General features: G+C 31.9%; 1 protein-coding gene across 1 annotated transcript in view; it reads right to left on the bottom strand.

Annotated features, from left to right (window-relative positions):
• Window positions 1-20,411, bottom strand: part of LOC148284216 (polypeptide N-acetylgalactosaminyltransferase 1-like) — a 62,688-nt gene that overhangs the window by 4,042 nt on the left and 38,235 nt on the right. The window contains exons 4-12 of the mRNA XM_088242477.1: window positions 15,583-15,674; window positions 14,504-14,631; window positions 12,740-12,835; window positions 11,369-11,448; window positions 9,353-9,489; window positions 5,718-5,897; window positions 4,527-4,587; window positions 3,092-3,278; window positions 554-759 (exon numbers count right to left, since the gene is read on the bottom strand). Coding sequence (XP_088098603.1) covers window positions 557-759; window positions 3,092-3,278; window positions 4,527-4,587; window positions 5,718-5,897; window positions 9,353-9,489; window positions 11,369-11,448; window positions 12,740-12,835; window positions 14,504-14,631; window positions 15,583-15,674 — 1,164 coding nt within the window. The 3' untranslated portion in view covers window positions 554-556. The remainder of the gene's footprint in view (window positions 1-553; window positions 760-3,091; window positions 3,279-4,526; window positions 4,588-5,717; window positions 5,898-9,352; window positions 9,490-11,368; window positions 11,449-12,739; window positions 12,836-14,503; window positions 14,632-15,582; window positions 15,675-20,411) is intronic.

Below are 20,411 nucleotides of genomic sequence, written 5' to 3'. Positions count from 1 at the left end.
AATCTTGAGCAATTTAAACTATTTGTAAAGAAATGGCTACTTGATTTGGGTCCCGAGAACTGTCTCGAGATAAACACCCCACCAAAGCAGTAAACTTGTTAATATATCAACAATATTTTGAGTTTGTCCAAATTTTTGTAGACAAGGACTGGATACAACTCCCTGGGGAGCTGTTCATATTAACATATTATAACAGATAGAAATACATTATATATGTTAATATATCTGTGTGGATTTAAATGTGAATATGTAATATTTTATATGTATTTTATAGATATTTTTTAGACACTATAATTATAATATATTAAATCATGTAAATGAATGCCTCGACACGGGTTGTGCCCAGTGAGGTATTCATATTTTTTTAAAAAAGTTTTATGTAAAATGTGAAATAATAAATAAAAAATTTAAAAAAATCTGTACATATCGGCAGTTTAGCAGCTATCTGCTTTCTATTCATTAATTTCTAACTTGTGTTTATTGTCTGCATTACGTGATGGGTTAAACAGCCCGTAAAGTATGTCGTCTTGTATTTGTCGAGTTTCCTCTCTACCTGTTATCTGAGCTTGTTGCCCTGGTGACCGGGAACCCGGAACTGCCCGGGGAAGGACTGCGGCTTGGCCAGCACATCGCCGGACTCCCCGACGCTGCGGCTGGAGCTGAAAGTCTTCCGGCGCTTGTGCTTCTGGCGGGAGCCGCTGCTCGACTCGGAGGGGCCGTTCTCGTCTCCGTGGAGGCCAAACGTCTCAGGATTTATTTCTGGAAATTTTCCAATCATTAACACACTTTATGCGGGGAGGGTAGAAATACCCGCTAAGCCGGCTCCACTTTAAAGGCAGAAAAGGTAGGTCTATTAGATTATTTCGTCTAAGTATTTTATGCCAATGCTTCAAGATGCTCCAAATTGCACACACATCTCTAAAAAGTAAAAGATAAGGTGTCATTTTAAGTTAAAATTAAATTGATATTCATTTAATTATTCAGTAATTACGATCGCGATTCTTTCTCGGTCTTGCCGAGAATCGCTCCCAGCAGATTTCTGAAGACAGCCGCCCTCGGTTCCTTTGATTTGTCTCCACGACAAACTTCCTGGCTCCTTCTTCTCTTTTTTGGGGCGTGAGTTTTTTTCCGGTTGATTTCCGATCTTCTGTAGAGAAAATCTTCCTCAATCACAGAAATCGCCAATAACCAGATGATTTTTAGCTATCCTCGTCGCCAGTTACAATGGCGAAAAGAATCCTCGTTCCAGTTGTAATGACTTGGTGGCCGAGGAAATGAAAGACTCATTAAAATAAAATAAATAAAATAACAATGTTTGATTATGTCCAAATGCTTGCAGACTGGCTGGATTTCCTCCCTAGGGAGTTGTTCATATTTAAATTTATTTCAACAGGGAGGGAAAATTTTTGAGAAGGAGATATGGAAGTCTAGGCATTTACAGGGCTTATGACCTGTCATTGGCTGGTTTAAGTGGCCACTTTACACACTGTGTAACATTCACCATTCTGCCCATGTTTGAACATCCACATTTCCTCAAATCTTCCATCTGTTGACTTTTGTGAAGTAAAAGAGCTGAAACCTTTATCACGTGGGTGAGATTCATCCGGCTGAACCAAATCACCTACTAGGCAACGCCTGAAAACAATTTTCCAATTTTTATACTTCTTCTTTTACCAGGTAGTAATTCAACAATGTTTGATTATGTCCAAATGCTTGCAGACTGGCTGGATTTCCTCCCTAGGGAGTTGTTCATATTTAAATTTATTTCAACAGAGAGGGAAAATTTTTGAGAAGGGGATATGGAAGTCTAGGCATTTACAGGGCTTATGACAATCACCTACAGGCGTTGCCTAGTAGGTGATTTGGTTCAGCCGGATGAATCTCACCCACGTGATAAAGGTTTCAGCTCTGCTCTTTTACTTCACAAAAGTCAACAGATGGAAGATTTGAGGAAATGTGGATGTTCAAACATGGGCAGAATGGTGAATGTTACACAGTGTGTAAAGTGGCCACTTAAACCAGCCAATGACAGGTCATAAGCCCTGTAAATGCCTAGACTTCCATATCCCCTTCTCAAAAATTTTCCCGCTCTGTTGAAATAAATTTAAATAAAATAACTTTGTTTTTAACCACTATTTTTTATTTTTCACCGACCGGTTTCAAAGCAACAAGCTTCTTCGTCAAGGTTTACGTAACTAATGAATTGATTCCTTTTTTATTTTTATCATGTTCACTAAATACTACACGTGGACCCAATAAATCAAGTCGTTTTTTCCTTACACGGGTGGTGATTTGATATCACTATTTTCAATTTTCAATTAAAAGAAATATTGTTTAATTGGTTATTTATTATTGTTTTCTTATTATGAATCGCTTTTTTAATTTCTTAGTTGTCTAATTTTAATATTTTATTTTCAACATGAAGTACTTTTAATCCAGTGTCTTTATTGAAGTTATGACTATTTTCTATCAGATTTGCGAATTCAGAAAAATTATTATTATCTAAGCATCTTAAGTGTTCTTTTACTCTAATATTAAAGTTTCTTTAAGTTTTTCCAATGTAGATTGAATCGCAATCATTACAATTTAATTGGTATATCTCAGATTTGTTATATTTATGGACTTTGTCTTTGTGATTTTTTAACAATCTTCCTATATTATTAGTTGTGTAGAAAGCCGGTTTAATGTTTGATGGTAGAGAATTAGATAATTGTTTTGAAAAAATGTCATTTGTAAAAAGAATCCGCCTCCATTGTTTAGGTTGGATTTTTAAGATTCATTGTTTACTCGGTTCCTACTGAAAAGCATATTTAATATAAGTTCGTAGACGCTAGCTGATTGGCGACAGAAGTGATAGAGCGAGACTGGCGCCATGCACTGGCTGATGCCCTACGGTTTCCCCTCTCCGTAAGGTATCTCCACCATCTTTTGTGCATCGGTGCCATCTGTAGAACTTCCTTGATAAAAATTTATATTACAATTTATGATACTAAAAACACTAAAACGTATTCCTATTCGCCCCAGAATACGGAACGTTATTTTTTACTCGCTCTCGTAGTTTGTAATGAAACACACAATACAATATTGTTACCATCGAAATTAGTCTCCAACGTCCCCAACTTGTTCTTCTGGTTGAACTCCAGTCTCCAGAGCTGCGTCTTGGCCATGGGCTGGCACTCTGCGGCCACCAGCTGGTCGCCACTCTGCAGCCCCTTGGTGTCCAGGCACAGGTTGCTCTCCACGTGGAGGATCTGGTTAGTCTTCAGGAGCTTCCAGACCTGGAGGAGAAATCAAGTTATTTATTCAACTTTAAAGAAGTTCAATGCTGCCAAAACCGGGCTGTAAATTCCTATCCAGGCAGAATTAAAAATACAGTACGTAAATGCGGAAAACGAATCTATCTAAAAAAATAAATGTGTCTGTATTACATTCACAAGGAAAAGAAAAATTCTTAATTTTGATTACAAACTAAACAATAATGTACTAATGAGAAAGCACGAAATTAAAGATCTTGGGATTGTTTTAGACTCAAAACTACTTTTTGAATCGCATATCAATAAAATTACCTCCAAAGCATTGAGCATGTTAGGTTTCATAATTCGAATGAGTAATCACTTTGATAATCCAAAGGCCCTTATTTCATTATATTATACATTTGTCAGAAGCCATTTGGAATACGCCTCTCAGATATGGAATCCCCAGTATGCCATATATATAAGTAGAATAGAAAATATTCAAAACAAATTTATAAAGTACCTTAAATACAAAACCGGTATTTCTTATATACCTACTCTCACTGCCTCCACCTTCCATGGAATCATTTCTCTACAATACCGCAGAGTGTGTGCGGACCAACTACTGCTTTACAAAATTGTGACCGGAATGGCTGACTGTACAGAGCTGCTTGGTTTAATAACAATACATGTGCCAGCCAGGATTTGTAGACGGTACCACCTGTTTCATGTACCAATAAGTAAAACATCGTATGTTAAAAATGCTTTTTTTCATAGGACTTTTTCAATGTACAATACAAAATTTAAAAATATAGATTATACAAACATCACTCTGTCAGATTTAAAATTTACACTAAAAATGTATTATGTAACTTAGTAGACATTATAATAATAAATATGTACATCTCCCCCCCCCCCCCTCCTTATCCTCTCTTTAGGCATTTTTGTCCTTATCCCGCCCAATTTACAGTAACTTAATGTTCTTAAAATTAATTATTTAAAAAATCTTTGATTATTGAGTACTTGAAAATAACATTTTTATATGTATAAATTGTATGTATTTAAATAAATAGGTGATATAGATATCATTTGAATCACCTATATAGATATAGGTGATTCAAATGATATGTAATATATATTTTCTTTACTAACTTTGTATACTATGTGGAAATCTGTTATTAGTTCTGAGTTTATACACTATATCTGTTTGTTTACTAAAAATATGTATGTAGAACTGTTGATTTCCCTAATAAAATAAAATAAAATAAAATAAAATAAAATAAAATAACTGACCTGATTTTTGTGTTTCCTATGACAGTCATCCATTACTACTTCATGGACCGCGTCTTCATCCCTGCAAAGACAATTTTAGAATCAAATGTATATAGCGAAACCTCTAGCGCGCAGGACAGAACAATGAAACAATACAACAATTCAATGGTAGTTCACATTTGGAATCACAAGTTCACGAAAACACTGTGAGACCTACAAATTTTGGTTCACTGGTCCCTACAACATTACTCGAATAACAGTTTATTTCTTCTAATCCAGGATTCATTTCAAACAGAAAGGATTGCATGAATCATTTCTCAAAGCATCATTATACTGCATGAAAATGTTTAACGTACTAGTAAGGCTTGTATCATAAACCCAGCCTCGGTTAAAACCAGCTATCTCTGCCTAGTAAGACTAATGAGTGATGGGTTAAATCTATAGACATTGACACGGGTTTTCTGCTCGGTTGACCACAATGTAAAGGTTGCCAGCATAAAATTACAATAGTCCAGAAAGCGCGAACGCACGTAGAACTGAAGCCAACAAAAATACTTATAAATGAGTAGTTTTACGATTTGGCCATTAGTTAGTAGACCTTGCGCCGCTTAGTACACAACTGTTGAGTCGTTTTTTAGTGTCAAAATACTTCTGGGATTAAAGGGAATAGGGTAGGATCACATTTTATGTGTAAGTAGTGAATTCACAAATAATATTTTTTAAGAATTCTATTACTTTACCAGTTTTCCAGATTGTTTAATAAAATAAGGTGGACATTTTGTTAGAATTGCCAGGGCAGTTGAATTTTTTACTCGGCTTTAATAATCCTTAGTATAATATTAAACAGCATTAATTTACTAAATTATTATTCAATGCTTTTTTTACATTTGTATAATAAAAGTACCAGTTTTTTTAATAGTCCAGTCAGTAAAATATTTTTAGTTATAAAACATGACATAACACAAAATAATCTTATTTTGGTGTTATGTCATGTTTTACAACTAAAATTTTGGTGTTATAAATATATTGTTCGCGGTTTGGCAAAAATACGCGGCTACTTCACGCACGCGCGTAGGCCGGATGTTGTGCAGGGGGGAGAGGGGGGGGGCATTTGGAAAACTTTTGGACACAGTGTGATGTGTGCAAACTTGATTCTACGGTTGCCAAATTCAAAATAAGCAAAACCTCAAACAAATAGACGATTTCAGTTACCTTTTATACTGTATGAGAGCACATTTCTCTTCGGTACGTAGTTCTCCGTGCATCGTCAGGCTCATGTGTTGGGAGGCATACAGGATATCGTGACAGGTGTACACCCCCAGGGCTGCGAAGGATTCGTCGGTACTGGCTCCCATAGTGTCGAAGCACAGGTGCTTGGAAGGATTCATCATCCTGCGAAGAGACGTATTATCTACAGTATTATAATAACGTTCGTCCGCACGCAGCTGATAAGGTTCTACTATTACAAGAATTTGAAAATTACTACCTCCCAGCTATGCTCGATTGCCAGAGATATTCCCGCATAAACTTAGAGAAAAAATTGAAAATATTTTACAAACAACCGTAATTTGAACCGTAATTTATTATATATACACCCAACAGGCATTTTTAAGGACATATGTATGCATAGAAATTTGTTATGAAAGAAAGTAGAAAGACACAATAGTATAAAGTAGACTTGGTGGGAGTGGAAGCGGAAGAGAGGTGTTTATAATTGAATTTGATTCAGTGATCGTTTGAAAGAAGACAACTTCTTATCAAAGAAATCAAGACTGGTATGTTTGTTGGCAGACCTAAGAATTCTGAGCATAGGTGAATAACAAAAAATAATATCAAAAATATTAATAACTATTTTTAAAATTTGAAAAACGCGCCAGAGATAATTCGGTTAAGTAATATATTGTACCGATCAGCGCGCCGCTATCGGCCTGGGTCGGGAGAAGCGCGAACTACAAATGCCTTTTTCTTCCATATGAACATAACGCGTATGCGGGAACGAAATGTGTATTTGTGGGTTTTATTTCAGTTGTAATTACGCGTGTATGTGTAAGCTAGTAGGCAGTGCTTTTCGAACGTTGGTAGGTACATTGTTTTAGAAAGAACAAACTAATACGTTACTGGCATCTAGCGTTTTTTTTTCGATTATAATTTAATGAAAGACAGTCATGTCGAATAAATGACCTCAAATTGGTTTCTATTATAATTATACAATCGAGAGTATTTATAAAGGTAATTTTTTGGAACTTATTGATTTGCTAGCTAAATGTGTCGGTATCTTGGAAAATCACTTGCAATTATCTAGTAGTGCATTTACGGGAATGTCAAATAGAGCCTAAAATGATTTAATTTTGAGTGTAGCAACCATAGCAACTGTAATAATAAAAATATTTAAAAGAAGGATTTCGTAGCAATATATTATTTAAATTATATTAAAAATAAGAAATATATCATATAAATTTAGCATTTTTTTGGATATTTGATGTAGCTTAGGTAATTTCAATATTAACTACAACATAGTGATGTTTTTTGTTGATATTTCTTGATAAAACTCCATAGTTAATGATTATGATAAAATTATAAATAAACTTATCAATGAAACTTCTTGGTTTAGTTTTACTTTTTATTATTTTGACCAACGAGCGCTTTCGCCTAAGTAGGCATCTTCAAGACTAAAATAATAAAAAGTAAAACTAAACGAAGAAGTTTCGTTGAAAAGTTTATTTATAATTTTATCATAATCATTACAACATAGTGATTCAAACTAATGTGACAAGTGAAGGAAACTGTTTGGTAAGATTGATTACTTATACTATATAAAACAGACTTTTTTTCTACTGCCTACCCTAGTTAAAAACTCTGTGCATGCGACTGCATATAATCCGGTCTCTAGTGACAAAGAAAAAACATACATATTGAAAAACTTACCTGCAAAAATGAAGAAAAGTCTACCATCCTTTGTAAGAAGCATTAAGGAATTACATAATATATACATTAAATTATAGTATTATGTTTATTTTAAATATTTAAAAAAAATCCATATTGAAGTTGCATTTACTTTTAGATTAATGTATCGTGGGGTAATGAGGAAGTTCAGTGCTATGGGAAATTGGATATAAAAATGTTTTCTTACATGTGTTAAAAATTAGAGCATTTAATGAGGAATTCCACTGTTTTCTAATTTTTTTTTTTTCTATTAGCGTACTATTTAACTAAGCAAAAATATTTTTTAAAATTTTTTTTTGTGCGTTATTTACAAAGATATGATTTTTTAAAGTTACATTTATCAAATACCGCGCCAAATGACTGTAATCAGTGTGTCACTTTTCAGTAGTGACGTCATGAAACGGTCGGCGTTCTTACTTTCACTGACCTGACAAGAATCTATGGAATATTGCTTTGATTACTTCATTTAGTTGATCGTAATTTGCTCATTTCTATGTTATGGTTGTTTTTACGAACGTTTCGATTTAGAAAAACCTAGAAAGTTGACATAATCTCTGGTAGAAATGTCAAATCGTACAAATTATGCTCTTTTTTTTCTATGGTCAAAACGTTGCGGGGGCTTAAAGCGGAAACCGGAAATACTACACGTAGATATAAGGAGTGACGTCATTATTTACGATTTTAAAATGAATATGATTTTTAACATTTTATTTTTGCGTGCATTTTTGAGATATTTCATCCTATTCCAAAATTTTTAAATATTCACGTGTACACGAAAACATTTTTTAAATTTAATTCCGGGTTGGGCTGGAATTCTTCATTTGAAGGCAAAGTTTCTCAAAAAGAGAGCCATAAACCGCATTCAACGGATGGCGATTTTAAAATTTGAAGGTGTCAGGTAAAAAACTACAGTAAAATCTCGTCTTTACGTTCCTCAATTTTTATGTTTTCCCGCTTTTTAAGCCGTAATGTTTACATCCCATTTTTTTCTATACATTCTCATTTGAATAATCCCCCCAATCAACGTTTTTCATAACCCCGGTTTTGCGTTGAAATTTTTTCAAAACTCATTCGATCTGTCAAAAGAAAAGCCGCGCGCCGCCGCATGAATGGAAAATAAAATCGAAGTGAATAAAAAAATGTGTAAATTGTCTCAAACTAAATTCAAAGAAGGTGCAGTGTAATTGACCATTGTGTTAAAGTGTCTAATTTTGACATTTTACTAAATTGTGACATGCGGTTGACGCACGTTTAGGAAGAAAGTCTTTAAATCAATAAATTACGGTGCAGAAAGTGAAAAAATTTGGCAATAGAAATTTTATTTGAAATTATAAACATAATTTGGAAAGAAGATTGTTTAAACAGTTATCATAAAAGTGTGAAACAATTTTGCCGCGATGTAGATGACAGTTGAAATTTTGTGGTGCCATACTAAAAAAGTGATACCATATAAATAAAATTTCCCAATATTTAAGGGAAAAATTATTGTATGCATTTTATGCAAATTCAACATTTTATTTTCGTGTTTTTAAGCTTAAGTACCTACATAAAATTATTTTATACATGTTTTTCAAAAATTCAATAAAAAAAAACATAATAGTATTGATTGAACAAATACAAAATATTTTAAAATAAATCATAGGTAATTAATTCATAATCCTCAATGATGACAGTTTTTACAATTTTTATGCTGTATATTTAGTAGAGTCTAGTACAATAACTATATTTTTATCTAATTTCATTTTTTCCATACATTTTTCATTTTCTCACTTAAGCGTTTTCCTCATTTTTACACTTTTTTTGGTTGCACCCTTGAAAAACGTAAAACAGAGGTTTTACTGTATTCGTAAACAAAATAATTGTCCTAAATTTTTTTTTAAATTTGAATAAGTTTTGTAACTAACCTTCCATGACCGATGACATTTTCTCCGGGTACAAATTTCTCCGGGTAAACATTCTCAAGGTACCATTTGAAGGGCTTGCAGTTGAGTTTTTCCCTCAGCACCTTGCGGTGGGCGACGTCTTCTGCGCTCACGACATCCTACAAAAACCAAAAACGAATATTGGCGATAAATTTACGAAAAAATAAGAAAAACTACAATTAAACAAACCATCGCATCGTTTGCGTACTCCAAGTCGCACAATAGGAGGGAGTTCACTTCTAACCCTCGGACAGGTGGTATTAATTTGCATAAAGTAAAGCCCATCCGTATGATGAATAAGAACGGTACGAGGACGCAGCCTTGCCTCACTCCAGTGGAGACCCCGAACCAATCACTTTATAACAGCAAAAATCTTGGATGGAATTCCGTACACATCTGAAAGTGTCCAGAGATGGTCGATGCGGACTATCAAATGCTTTCTCATAGTCCATAAAACAACACGTAGGGGTCGAGTTTATATATTTACTTTCTTAATGTCGACAATGCTTGGCCCAGCTTTGCATAATGCACGAATCTCGGCATTTGTACACCTCTCGTAAATAGTTTTTTTTGTCATTAATTCACTCTACTGCACCCCTTTCTTAATTTGGTCGGTAATATTTCGGCTTATAAAATAAAAAATACAAAAACACTGAATTTCCTCAATGTTGTAACCTCAGAGTAATAATGCGTAACCTAGAGAGAAGCCCTATGTTTCATAGAAAGCAAGCGATGTTGGTTTGTTGGCTAGCAACCAATTGGTGGCCATTTTGTTTTATTTGACAACATAAACATAACGGTTCGATCGGATGCTTTTGTAGCTGTGCTTGGCTTTGTTTGTAAATAACTTGGATATTTACGTTATAATAAATAAAAATCGACTATGGTGAATTGGAGTATGTTTGGTTGCAGCAGTAGGAGCGTCAAAGCTGTTAAAGGAGTCAGTTTTCACAGGTAATTGATTCTGAATATGTTCCTATGATTTACATTGATTTTTGGCATTTATTGTCCCAACACGTGTATTATGTTGCTTAAAAACTTTCCTTATATCAACATATTTACTTCAGAAACTATTTTTTCTCAATTTAGGGGATAAATTTGTGAATTAAAGTATGTTTACTGTTGAGAATGAGAGTTGATTATAGGCAATATGTCGGGGCCGCACTAGGCATCCATATAATGTTTGAGTCTTTATCGAGTAGAGGTTGATTAAAATTTTACTCGAAAATAGCAACGTTAACCTTGAAATCGCATCTAAAATGACATGTCCAAAATTCAGGCCGCTACGACTCGCCGTTTCGGAGATGAAACGGACAAACAAACAAACTCAACACCGGACTTTGGTTCCATGGAGCTGGGATTTATGTATCAATAAATATAACATAAATATATTGTGAATAAAATGAATAAAAAAATAAACACAAACATGTATTTTCAGTTTTATAAAATAAATATAGGCGAATTATAGAAAAATAGATTAGAATAACCCTGCAATGATAAATACACAGGTACATATTTAAAAGTAATGACAATGCAAATTAACATCCATTTGGCAATTCTCAACCTGAGTACGGCCCATTGTTTTGCTGCAAACTGTAGCTAACTTAATACCCAATAGTCATAGAACGGTTTTTGAACATTTGGGCTCCTCTCTAGGTTACGCATCATTACTCTGAGGTTGTAACACAATAAAATTCAAAGAAAGTAAAATATGCCTCTTTGATGTTTTTCTACTTGTAATGACACTATATCGATGGTTAATTGCCTATTTATCGTGACCAAAATTTCACAGAAGATAAAATAAAAATAATTTATACTATTTTTTATGATTGGGCATTTATTTTTTTTATTTTAATAATATAAACACAGGGTTATAAGTGTCCATTTTATAAATTCATTCCCCTTTTCGAAATTGAAGACCTTGTTTCAAGAACCTCAAATGACACAAGCCAATAACATTTCAGGAGAGTGTTTAAACCACGCTGTGAAGAAAATTACCTGTAAGTCTTGTCTCTCTTGGAAGAAGTATTTGGCATAATCGTCCATCCAAACCAATGCTAACCGAGCTGTGTTTATTCCTGAAATACAAAACATTACTTATATCATTAATCAAAGTTATAAGCAGCAATGCGCTTTACATTGGTGGATACAAATAAGTATATTTTTTAAAAGTATATTACAATTCACCAATACCTAGACTACACCGACCAGCGGCCAGCGGCTAGGTAACGAGTATGTGAAGTTGATATATTTCATCTGTCTTTATATAAATATAGGTTAAGTATTCAAAAAGTTATAAATTAATTTGTATAAAATTTCTTAATATTGTTCTTTATTTACTATTTTGTTTTCTCATGTATCTCTATAATAATGTATAAACTTATATGTATGTATATGTATGTGTGTATGTTTTCATATGTAAATTTATTAAATATTTTTCTATGTACCCTATACCTATGTTGGTACATTTCCTGATTTTTACTTATTATTGTATCTTTTAGCTTTTCTTATGTTATCTTTAATTTTAACTAAATTTACATACTTATGTTTCACTGCTGCACTTGAATGTAATTTCTAATATATGTAAAAGCCCGTAGGGCGTGTAAATTATATACAAAAGGAATATGTAAGACCTTTATTGGAGTACGGATTTCAAGTATGTATTTACCCAAGCCGTTCAGTTTGAGAAAATTATAAATACATGGACATATTGAATCTTACAATTTTATACAAAAATTAAAAGCAAAGATTAGCAAAAATAAATAAATGCAAAAAAAAAAAACTATACTATGAAGAGAGGAGAGGGGATGGATTTACAGGGCTTATGACCTATCATTGGCTGGTTTATTGTTTTCAGGCGTTGCCTAGTAAGTGATTTGGTTCGGCCAGATGAATCTCACCCACATAATAAAGGTTTCAGCTCCTTTACTTCACAAAAGTCAACGGATGGAAGTGTTGAGGAAATGTGGATGTTTAAACATGGGCAGAATGGTGAATGTTACACAGTGTGTAAAGTGGCCACTTAAACCAGCCAATGACAGGCCATAGGCCCTATAAATGCCTAGACTTCCATATTCCCTTCTCAATAACGTTTTCCCTCTGTTGCAATAAATTTGAATATAAATATATTTTTTCATTTTTTTTTTCCATTATAAATGATGATTAGTTATAAAAATAATGTGACCTCACTGGGGTTACCCGTGCCGAGGACACTTAACAATATACTTTTAGAAATATTTTTACATGTGAGAATAAACAAAGAAGACCTTATATACATATATAATTGACAAAATGTTCAGACACTTTTAAACACAATGTATTTATTTATCAAATATTTTTTTTTCTTAAAAAATAAATAAAAATGGTTACCGTGCGTGTCCAGATCATTGGGGAATTTGTACGGATGGAATTCTCTAAAGACATGTCCCACTCTAGAGCAAGGGATTGTCTCCAGACTGCCCCCACCTAAAACATAATAATTTATCTTTGAATAAAAAAATCTTTATAAAAAAAAATAAAACAACTTTGTTTTTAACCACTAATTTTTATTTTTCACCGACCGGTTTCAAAGCAAACAAGCTTCTTTGTCAAGGTTTACGTAAACTTTTTATCCAGTGTCTTTATTGAAGTTACGATTATTTTCTATCAGATGATTTGCGAATTCAGAAGCATGTTTGCTTTGAAACCGGTCGGTGGAAAATAGAAATTAGTGGTTAAAAACAAAGTTGTTTTATTTTTTTTATTATAATGAATAACCACAAAGTTAGTGCTTCAAATATAAACATTATTTAAGAAAAAAATCTTTATTTATTTTAACATTTTAATACAGTTTACATACATAGGTACACATAAGGGCGGGCATATTGCCTTAAGGCATTTTCTTCTTAACTGCCCAAACCATTCTATTTGAGAAAATCAGTGGTGTTAGAATATTTTGTATGCATGTACATATTTACTTTTTTCAGAAATAAAAATGTACAAAATATCTACACTATACTACGAAGAGAAGATTTTATTTAGTGTTTATTTTTGTGTTTACTTCTGTAAAATTTTCATCTTTTATAAAATTTCTATACGTAACTAAGACTAAACATGCTGTACATATGTATATAAATAATTTAATTCTGCCTTAGAACTGCTACCTTAGAACCGGCATTTACTATAACTAGTGAGGATAGACAGTGTCCAATATGATTTTAATTGAAATTAATTTAAAATTTCATTTTTATACATTTTAAAATAACTTTTATTAATTTAGAATTTAATTTAAATTTATTTTATTTTAATAAAATTGAAAAATAGTTTAAATTTAAAATTAATCAAAAAATATTTTAAATTTTATTTTATTTTAATTTCATTGAAATTTTATTGTATTTAATTTACATTTCATTTAAATTTTATTTTATTTTAAATTTAATTAAATTTAATTTTAATAATTTTAATTAAATTTTAATTTTAATTTAATTTTTATATAATTTAATTTAAATTTAATTTAAAAGTTATTTTATTTTATTTTATTTTAATTTAATTTAAATTTGATTAAAATTTTATTTTTATTTTAATTTAATTTAAATTTGATTAAAATTTTATTTTAATTTTAATTTAATTTAAATATATTTTTAAATTTTCTTTTTATTTAATTTTTAATCTAATTTAATTTCACTTGAATTTAATATTTATTTTTAATTAACTTAAATAAAAAAATATTTTATTTAATTTCAATTTGATACAAATTAAATTTTTGTTTTCATTTAATTTAATTTTTCATTATTGTTTTATCCGCTTTAGTCAGTTTGCCATTAATAAGGTGTTTCCGTGTTTTTTTAATACTTCTATTTTTAAATAGGCAAAAAAATGTGCAACGGGGATAAATTTTCTACAAAGGTTTAAAATATTTCGATGTTCGTAATAAATTGCAATGTTCGTTAGAAGCTTACTCGGCGGCCACAAACGTGCTCGTTTTTAAACGCAAAAAACACAAATGAAAAGGAGGTTTTTACGCATCTACAGTTTTATTATTAGAAATGTAAAAAACCACTCAATATATTTTCAACGTTGTTCCCGATTAGTGAAAACACCCCATTGTTTCAATGTCGGGCTTATCGGTCGTAGGATGAAGAATGATTTGCTTACATTGCCATAATCTGAAGCTCATCTCCAGATTCTCTCCACCCCAGCCGTCCATGAGCTCGTCATAGGACCCAATCTCCCAGAAGTATTTTCGGTCCATGGCGAAAAGACCACCAGCCATTGTGGGCGATCTAATACATAAAAAATAAACTGTTTCTATATAGTCATTCTTTAAGGTTTTTTTTATACATATTTACAGAGTTTACTTACAAAATAGCATAAAAATATGATAAGTCCTAATGGTTATGTGCCGATGTCGTGTGGCACACAGAGAATAAATATTCGAAGTCCAACAGATCAATTGAGAACACACGAAAATGTTGTATATTAATTAATTATTTCAAAAAGCCATTATACTGTTACACATAAAAGCTACCGTATTTATTTAACTAAGTATTACGTCAGAGTGACGTAGTAACCACGAGAGATTACATGTCTAATTCATCTCCAAAAGACTGTGTATGGATTTATATAATGCAAGTTTTGATCCTACATTCTAAGATTCACGCAAAATTATATTTCTCACGCACTTAAGCATATGGTTATCAGGTGCCTACTATAAACGACCCTTTTTCTTAAAAATACATGATTTCTGCATTGCGTAAGATGTTAATATTGGTCCCAGGGGGTTTTACCAGATGGTTAAGTGCCAAATCCATCAGAACTCTGGGTATATTACATCCTGTGGAGAACGCAATTTCTACCACCAGCTTACTAAATACAACATGTACTATGTAAGTACATAACAACAAGATGAACCACTTTTCAAGCAATTTCACATTGGGTGCTTAAACATAAGATTACTTAAAAAGCTATAGAAAAGGATACAAATGCAAAAGGCATAAGATATACAATAATAAAAATAATACATTAGTAAAAAAAAAATAATAACAAATTCAAAAAAAAGGAATGATTTACTCTATTTTGCGATTGTAAAAAACAATTTATATTTATAAAAAAAAATTTTTGGAAAAAAAATTTAGGATTTTTTAAAAGTTTACCATGAGGAATAGTCCTCTGAAGTTTCGCAGTCGGGCCCCGAAACACCATGTGTATGCATGTTTTAAATAGATTATGCTAACCTTGTGGGGGAAATGTCACTCTCTCTTCTTGCTAGATCTGCCTCCATAATATCCACCCAAGTAAAGTGACCGGAGAAGGTGAACCCCCCAACCTGCGAAAATGTATACATAGAAGTGCATTATATATTTGGTCTCCTCGTTAGCGTGCAAAAACTGTCCGGATAAAAGGAAAAATACTATTCATTGATAAGTAGGTACCTAGATACTCGTTTAAGATTGAATTCCAAAACTAAAAATTATTAATATTCAAAGATTGTATTTAATTAGGTGCCTAGGTACCAGTGGCGAACGGTGACTTTTTTTGTAGGTAAGGTTTAATTTTTTTCATAATTTGTACCTGCATTTATATACATACATATATGTAATCTCGCAAATGAGTGGAAGCGTATAAAAAAAAAGTATATACAGGTACACGGATTCTTTTTCTATGGTTTTGTGTAAAAACAACTTCATCTCTCCAGCTCCAGTTTCACCTGCTGGCAACAGAAGACGCAATACCTACTTATTTTCAGTCAAAATAATTTTAACCAATAACCCAACAAACAAACAACAATTAATAACTTTGCGAAATATGTAGGTATATTCTCCATTATTTTAAGACAGTACATGTATGCAAAAGTTTTAAAAAATAAGGATAATAAAATAAGTATATTCATAATTCCTTTTCACCATATATTTTTTTGTAATTTACATTTTATACTGCAAATATTTGGGTACTAATATAAAAGAAAGTAAAAATTTTATTGTAAGACGTCACTCCCATTATGTACACAAAAATATTTTTTTTCTTTTACGATTTATATTTATTTTCTGAAAAATTAAAAAAAAAAAAAAAGATTAGATTTAAATTAATTTATTTATGCCAAAATATATAATTTTAACTTTACATATTTCATTACATAACATAACATAACAATAACATTCATTAGAAATATTCGCAATGATATTGCAACAAAAATGTCACGTGACCGTCGTGACCACCGCGCTGCGCCGCGCCGAGTCGTCAGCTTCGTTTCCTTCAAAACTGAGAATAAATAATGCAAGAAATTGACGACACCGAGCGAGGCGCCACTAGCTAAAACGCGCGGACTAAAAAACTGGCGTCATATGTCAACAGAATACTATCAAACGAAAATGGTCTTTAGGAAATAACGCTCGAAATGCTACTCTCCAAATAGAGAAGCTTTAAATAATATCTGTAATCTGCGAGTGAACTCAGCGAGGAAAATAAACGCACTAAGTTTTTGAATATTAAAATACAGTATACATTTTGTATTGAAAAATAAGCTGCAATAATCGGAACCGGGCAATGCGCTGGGTGCGCATTTAGCAGCTTATATTTATTTTTTGAGGAAGATATAAACAGTGACTTTTATTTATAATAAATATAGATTATTTTATTTATTCTCCTATAATTAAAACTACTACAAAACATTATTATTGGTAGTGAAATATAATGGTAAGCTGCAAATAATCGATTATATGGACGGTTCGCCCCTGCTAGGTACTTGTTTATGGATGAATTCCAAAGCTGTAAATAATTCATTTTCAAATATAGAATTATTTTTGCAAATGTCAAACTCTGTTCTACTCACCAACAGTGATGCATTTTTTGTAAGAATCCGTTTTTAAAATAATGTATCAAATGTCAGTTAAAATTATTTAAGCATTACTATAAAATCCATTAAAAATAAGTTAATATGTTGAAATTAAGAAATCGTAAGAAAATTTATCAATTCAGTATTTATTTAAAATAATTGATGTTTGTAAACGTTAAAATACAAACTTTTTTAATGTACAAAAAACAACCCTGGAAAATAGATGAAAAACAAATATATGCTTCTAACTTTTTTTGAAGATGTTATTACTTATAAACCCTGAGAACGTAAATTAGAAAATTTTGCAAAAAACCGCACGTAACTGTCAAGCCATTTTCGACTTTTTGCGAGACCAATAACGGCGATTCATTTTTATGTACTTGGATTTTATTTAAATTCTTATTTTATTCATGTTTACACATGTTCAATTAATTTTTACAATCATTTAATTAATTTATTTATATTAATTAATAAGAAATTTAACAAAAATACGTTGCTAGAAAAATGCGACGTGTTTGGCCTTGGTTGTTGTGACGTCAAAATTCGTGTTATTGTTCTGAAGAAATTTCAATGGCCAGGAACAAATAAACATGAATCGTGACGTATTAGGGGCGCGGCCAATGTAATGACCGTTTTTGCGGGAATTAAAAATTAAAAAATATTATTTATGCTACTAATACGAGTAATTAGCAAAAAAATATTTTTTTTACTGGACAGTATTCCAGCGATCTTTATTACTTTAAAAATGTGAAAAAAATATACCTGATATTTCCCTAGTCATCTATTACCTCTACGAAAACATCGCAAACTAGCTAATATAATTCGGGGGCTTAGGGTCATAAGGGCGAAACTACAAAAAATGCTGTTTTGTGTTAAGTACTAATCTGATATCCAAACAAAATATCCTGTTAGTGACAAAAAGATGAAACTCATACGATAAGTAGTTACCTAGATAAATTTGTGTGAAACTACAAATGAAGCGTTTTGTTTAAAGTCAGAAGAATAAAACACCTTTTACATCATTTTGTTAATTTACTAATGTAAGCGCAAGTTAGGGTCATATAGACGAAAGCGTAGTTTCATATTTTTGTCTCTAAAACATTTTATGCTCTATTAACTGTATTTTTTATTTTCTTTATTTGTTACCCTTAAAAGACAGTATTATTTTTTGAAAACTGTTTTATCATTTATCTCAAAACTGTGTTTTTGTAGTTTCGCCCTTATGACCCTTAACCCCCGAATTAATCTATTAAAAATTGCTTCTGGTTCAATTGACTGTCTTGAATTACTATATAAACTCTCTATTAATGTTCCTTACAAAGTTCTAAGGAATAAGCTTCTTCTTCATATTCCTCTAATTATAGGCAAAATTCATATTTATGGCGAACTTTTAATCATTTTAATGTAATGAAAAAATCATTAAACATAGATTTCTTTGCGAATAATCATAATGACGTGCGGCGTTTGCTTTTGAAATATTTTTTTAGCATTTTTTTCTAATCTATTTAGGTCGTTGTTTATTTTATGTTTAGAATATATTTTAACTTACTGGAGTGCTATTTGTGAAAACCTAAAATCGGCTTATTTGTTTTGTTTTTTTTATATATGATAAATATAGCTGTTGGTTATCCGAATAAATAAAATCAAATCTATTTAACTCTTAAAAGACTGTGGTAAATAATCCCTTTGCGCGCGGTGGTGTAACATCGTGTTACCGCTAGTAAAATACGGTATATTCTAAAGTTCAGACATTTGAAAAAAAAATACGGAGACATATTGGTCAATAATTATTTTTCCATAGTTTATGCAAATAAACATATAATCAAGCCCGGTTACTGCAAAATAAATTAATAATCATAAAGACACCGCTCATATTACGCGCGTGCGTCCCCCATTACTGTCATCAACCGACTTAATCTGTTTTACACAACACCCGCCACACAACAGTTTCTCTGTCTTCTATTTTATGAGTTCTATCTTCGTGCTCTCTCTACAGATGTATTGTGTCACTGAATTAGCGGACATCTATTCTTCGCGTAGCAAGGATAAATCTTTTTTGTATCAACATCCAGCATGGTTATATACATTTTAGTTTCCAAATCCGATGTGAAAACGTCCATTTGAAGATTACGAAAAATACGAGTTAATCATTAAAAAAAACAAGAGAGACATATCAAGTCTTGTGTCCTGTGTCGACTAGTGTGACATCACAGCCACACAAGAGTTAATAAAGATTTACAGGCACAAATAATTAAAACCTTTTCCATTAAAATGATCCGTACAGTCAAAATGTAATAGATCATTCTTGGCAAATATAATTTTGTTTGTTTTGATTAATACATACATGGCTCGGTTTACGAATTTGAGTTGTTTCTCTATGTATGAAGGTGCCTAGCATACAAAGCAAACATATTGTTTCTTTACAGCTGTTAACACATCCATGTTTATTACATACTTACCACGTAATCATTAACCTCTAGCGTCCGCGTACATATATTTAAGACTAGTCTGGTAAAACGCACGCAAAATGAGGAAATCATACGATTTTGCCATTTAAAAACAAATGTTTTTTTTTAATAGCCCAATAATAAAAAATAAAAAAACACAAATAAGATAAAAACCATAATTTGAAAAGGTATTTCTGTTATACCTGCTCTTACCGGTACCGATAAGGGTCATAAAAACGTTAATAAGACATTGTTATAAATTGAATTTACAACCAGAGTAATCTTCTTTTTTAATGAATATGTGTGAAATAGGCTATTCTCCGTCGGATATCACGCGGCTGGTTTGTTTATTGGGAAATTCTTGTAATAATGAACAGATTTTAGGTTAAATATGTCAAATATAGAGCTTTCAAATATAGAGTCTGAGATATGCAGAGATTGCCAAAGATGAAACAGAGGTAGCAGAAGCCTTCAGACGGATAGAGTTGGAGAGTGAGGCTCTGGGTTTGAAAATAAATAAAAGTAAGACAAAGCTCATGATTGTAGACAGAGCTGGCCGTCTCCCGAGGACAAGACAGATGCAAGACCTTGAACTGATAGATGACGTTGTGTACCTCGGCTCGCTTATCTCCAACAATGGCAGTTGCAGACCTGAGATTGGTCGCAGGATTCAAATGGCCAAAAAAGCAATAAACCGTTTGGAGAAGATTTGGCGAGATCGAGGTATATAAATAAACACAAAAAAGCGGTTGATGGAAGCCCTGGTATTCTCCGTTTTCCTATA

Source organism: Micrasema longulum, unplaced genomic scaffold (genome assembly GCF_059751315.1).
Source record: "Micrasema longulum isolate JH-2025_06_02 unplaced genomic scaffold, ASM5975131v1 h1tg000140l, whole genome shotgun sequence".
NCBI classification, from domain to species: domain Eukaryota; kingdom Metazoa; phylum Arthropoda; class Insecta; order Trichoptera; family Brachycentridae; genus Micrasema; species Micrasema longulum.
Note: the sequence above shows the minus strand (reverse complement) of the source record. Positions and strands in the feature narration are given on the sequence as shown.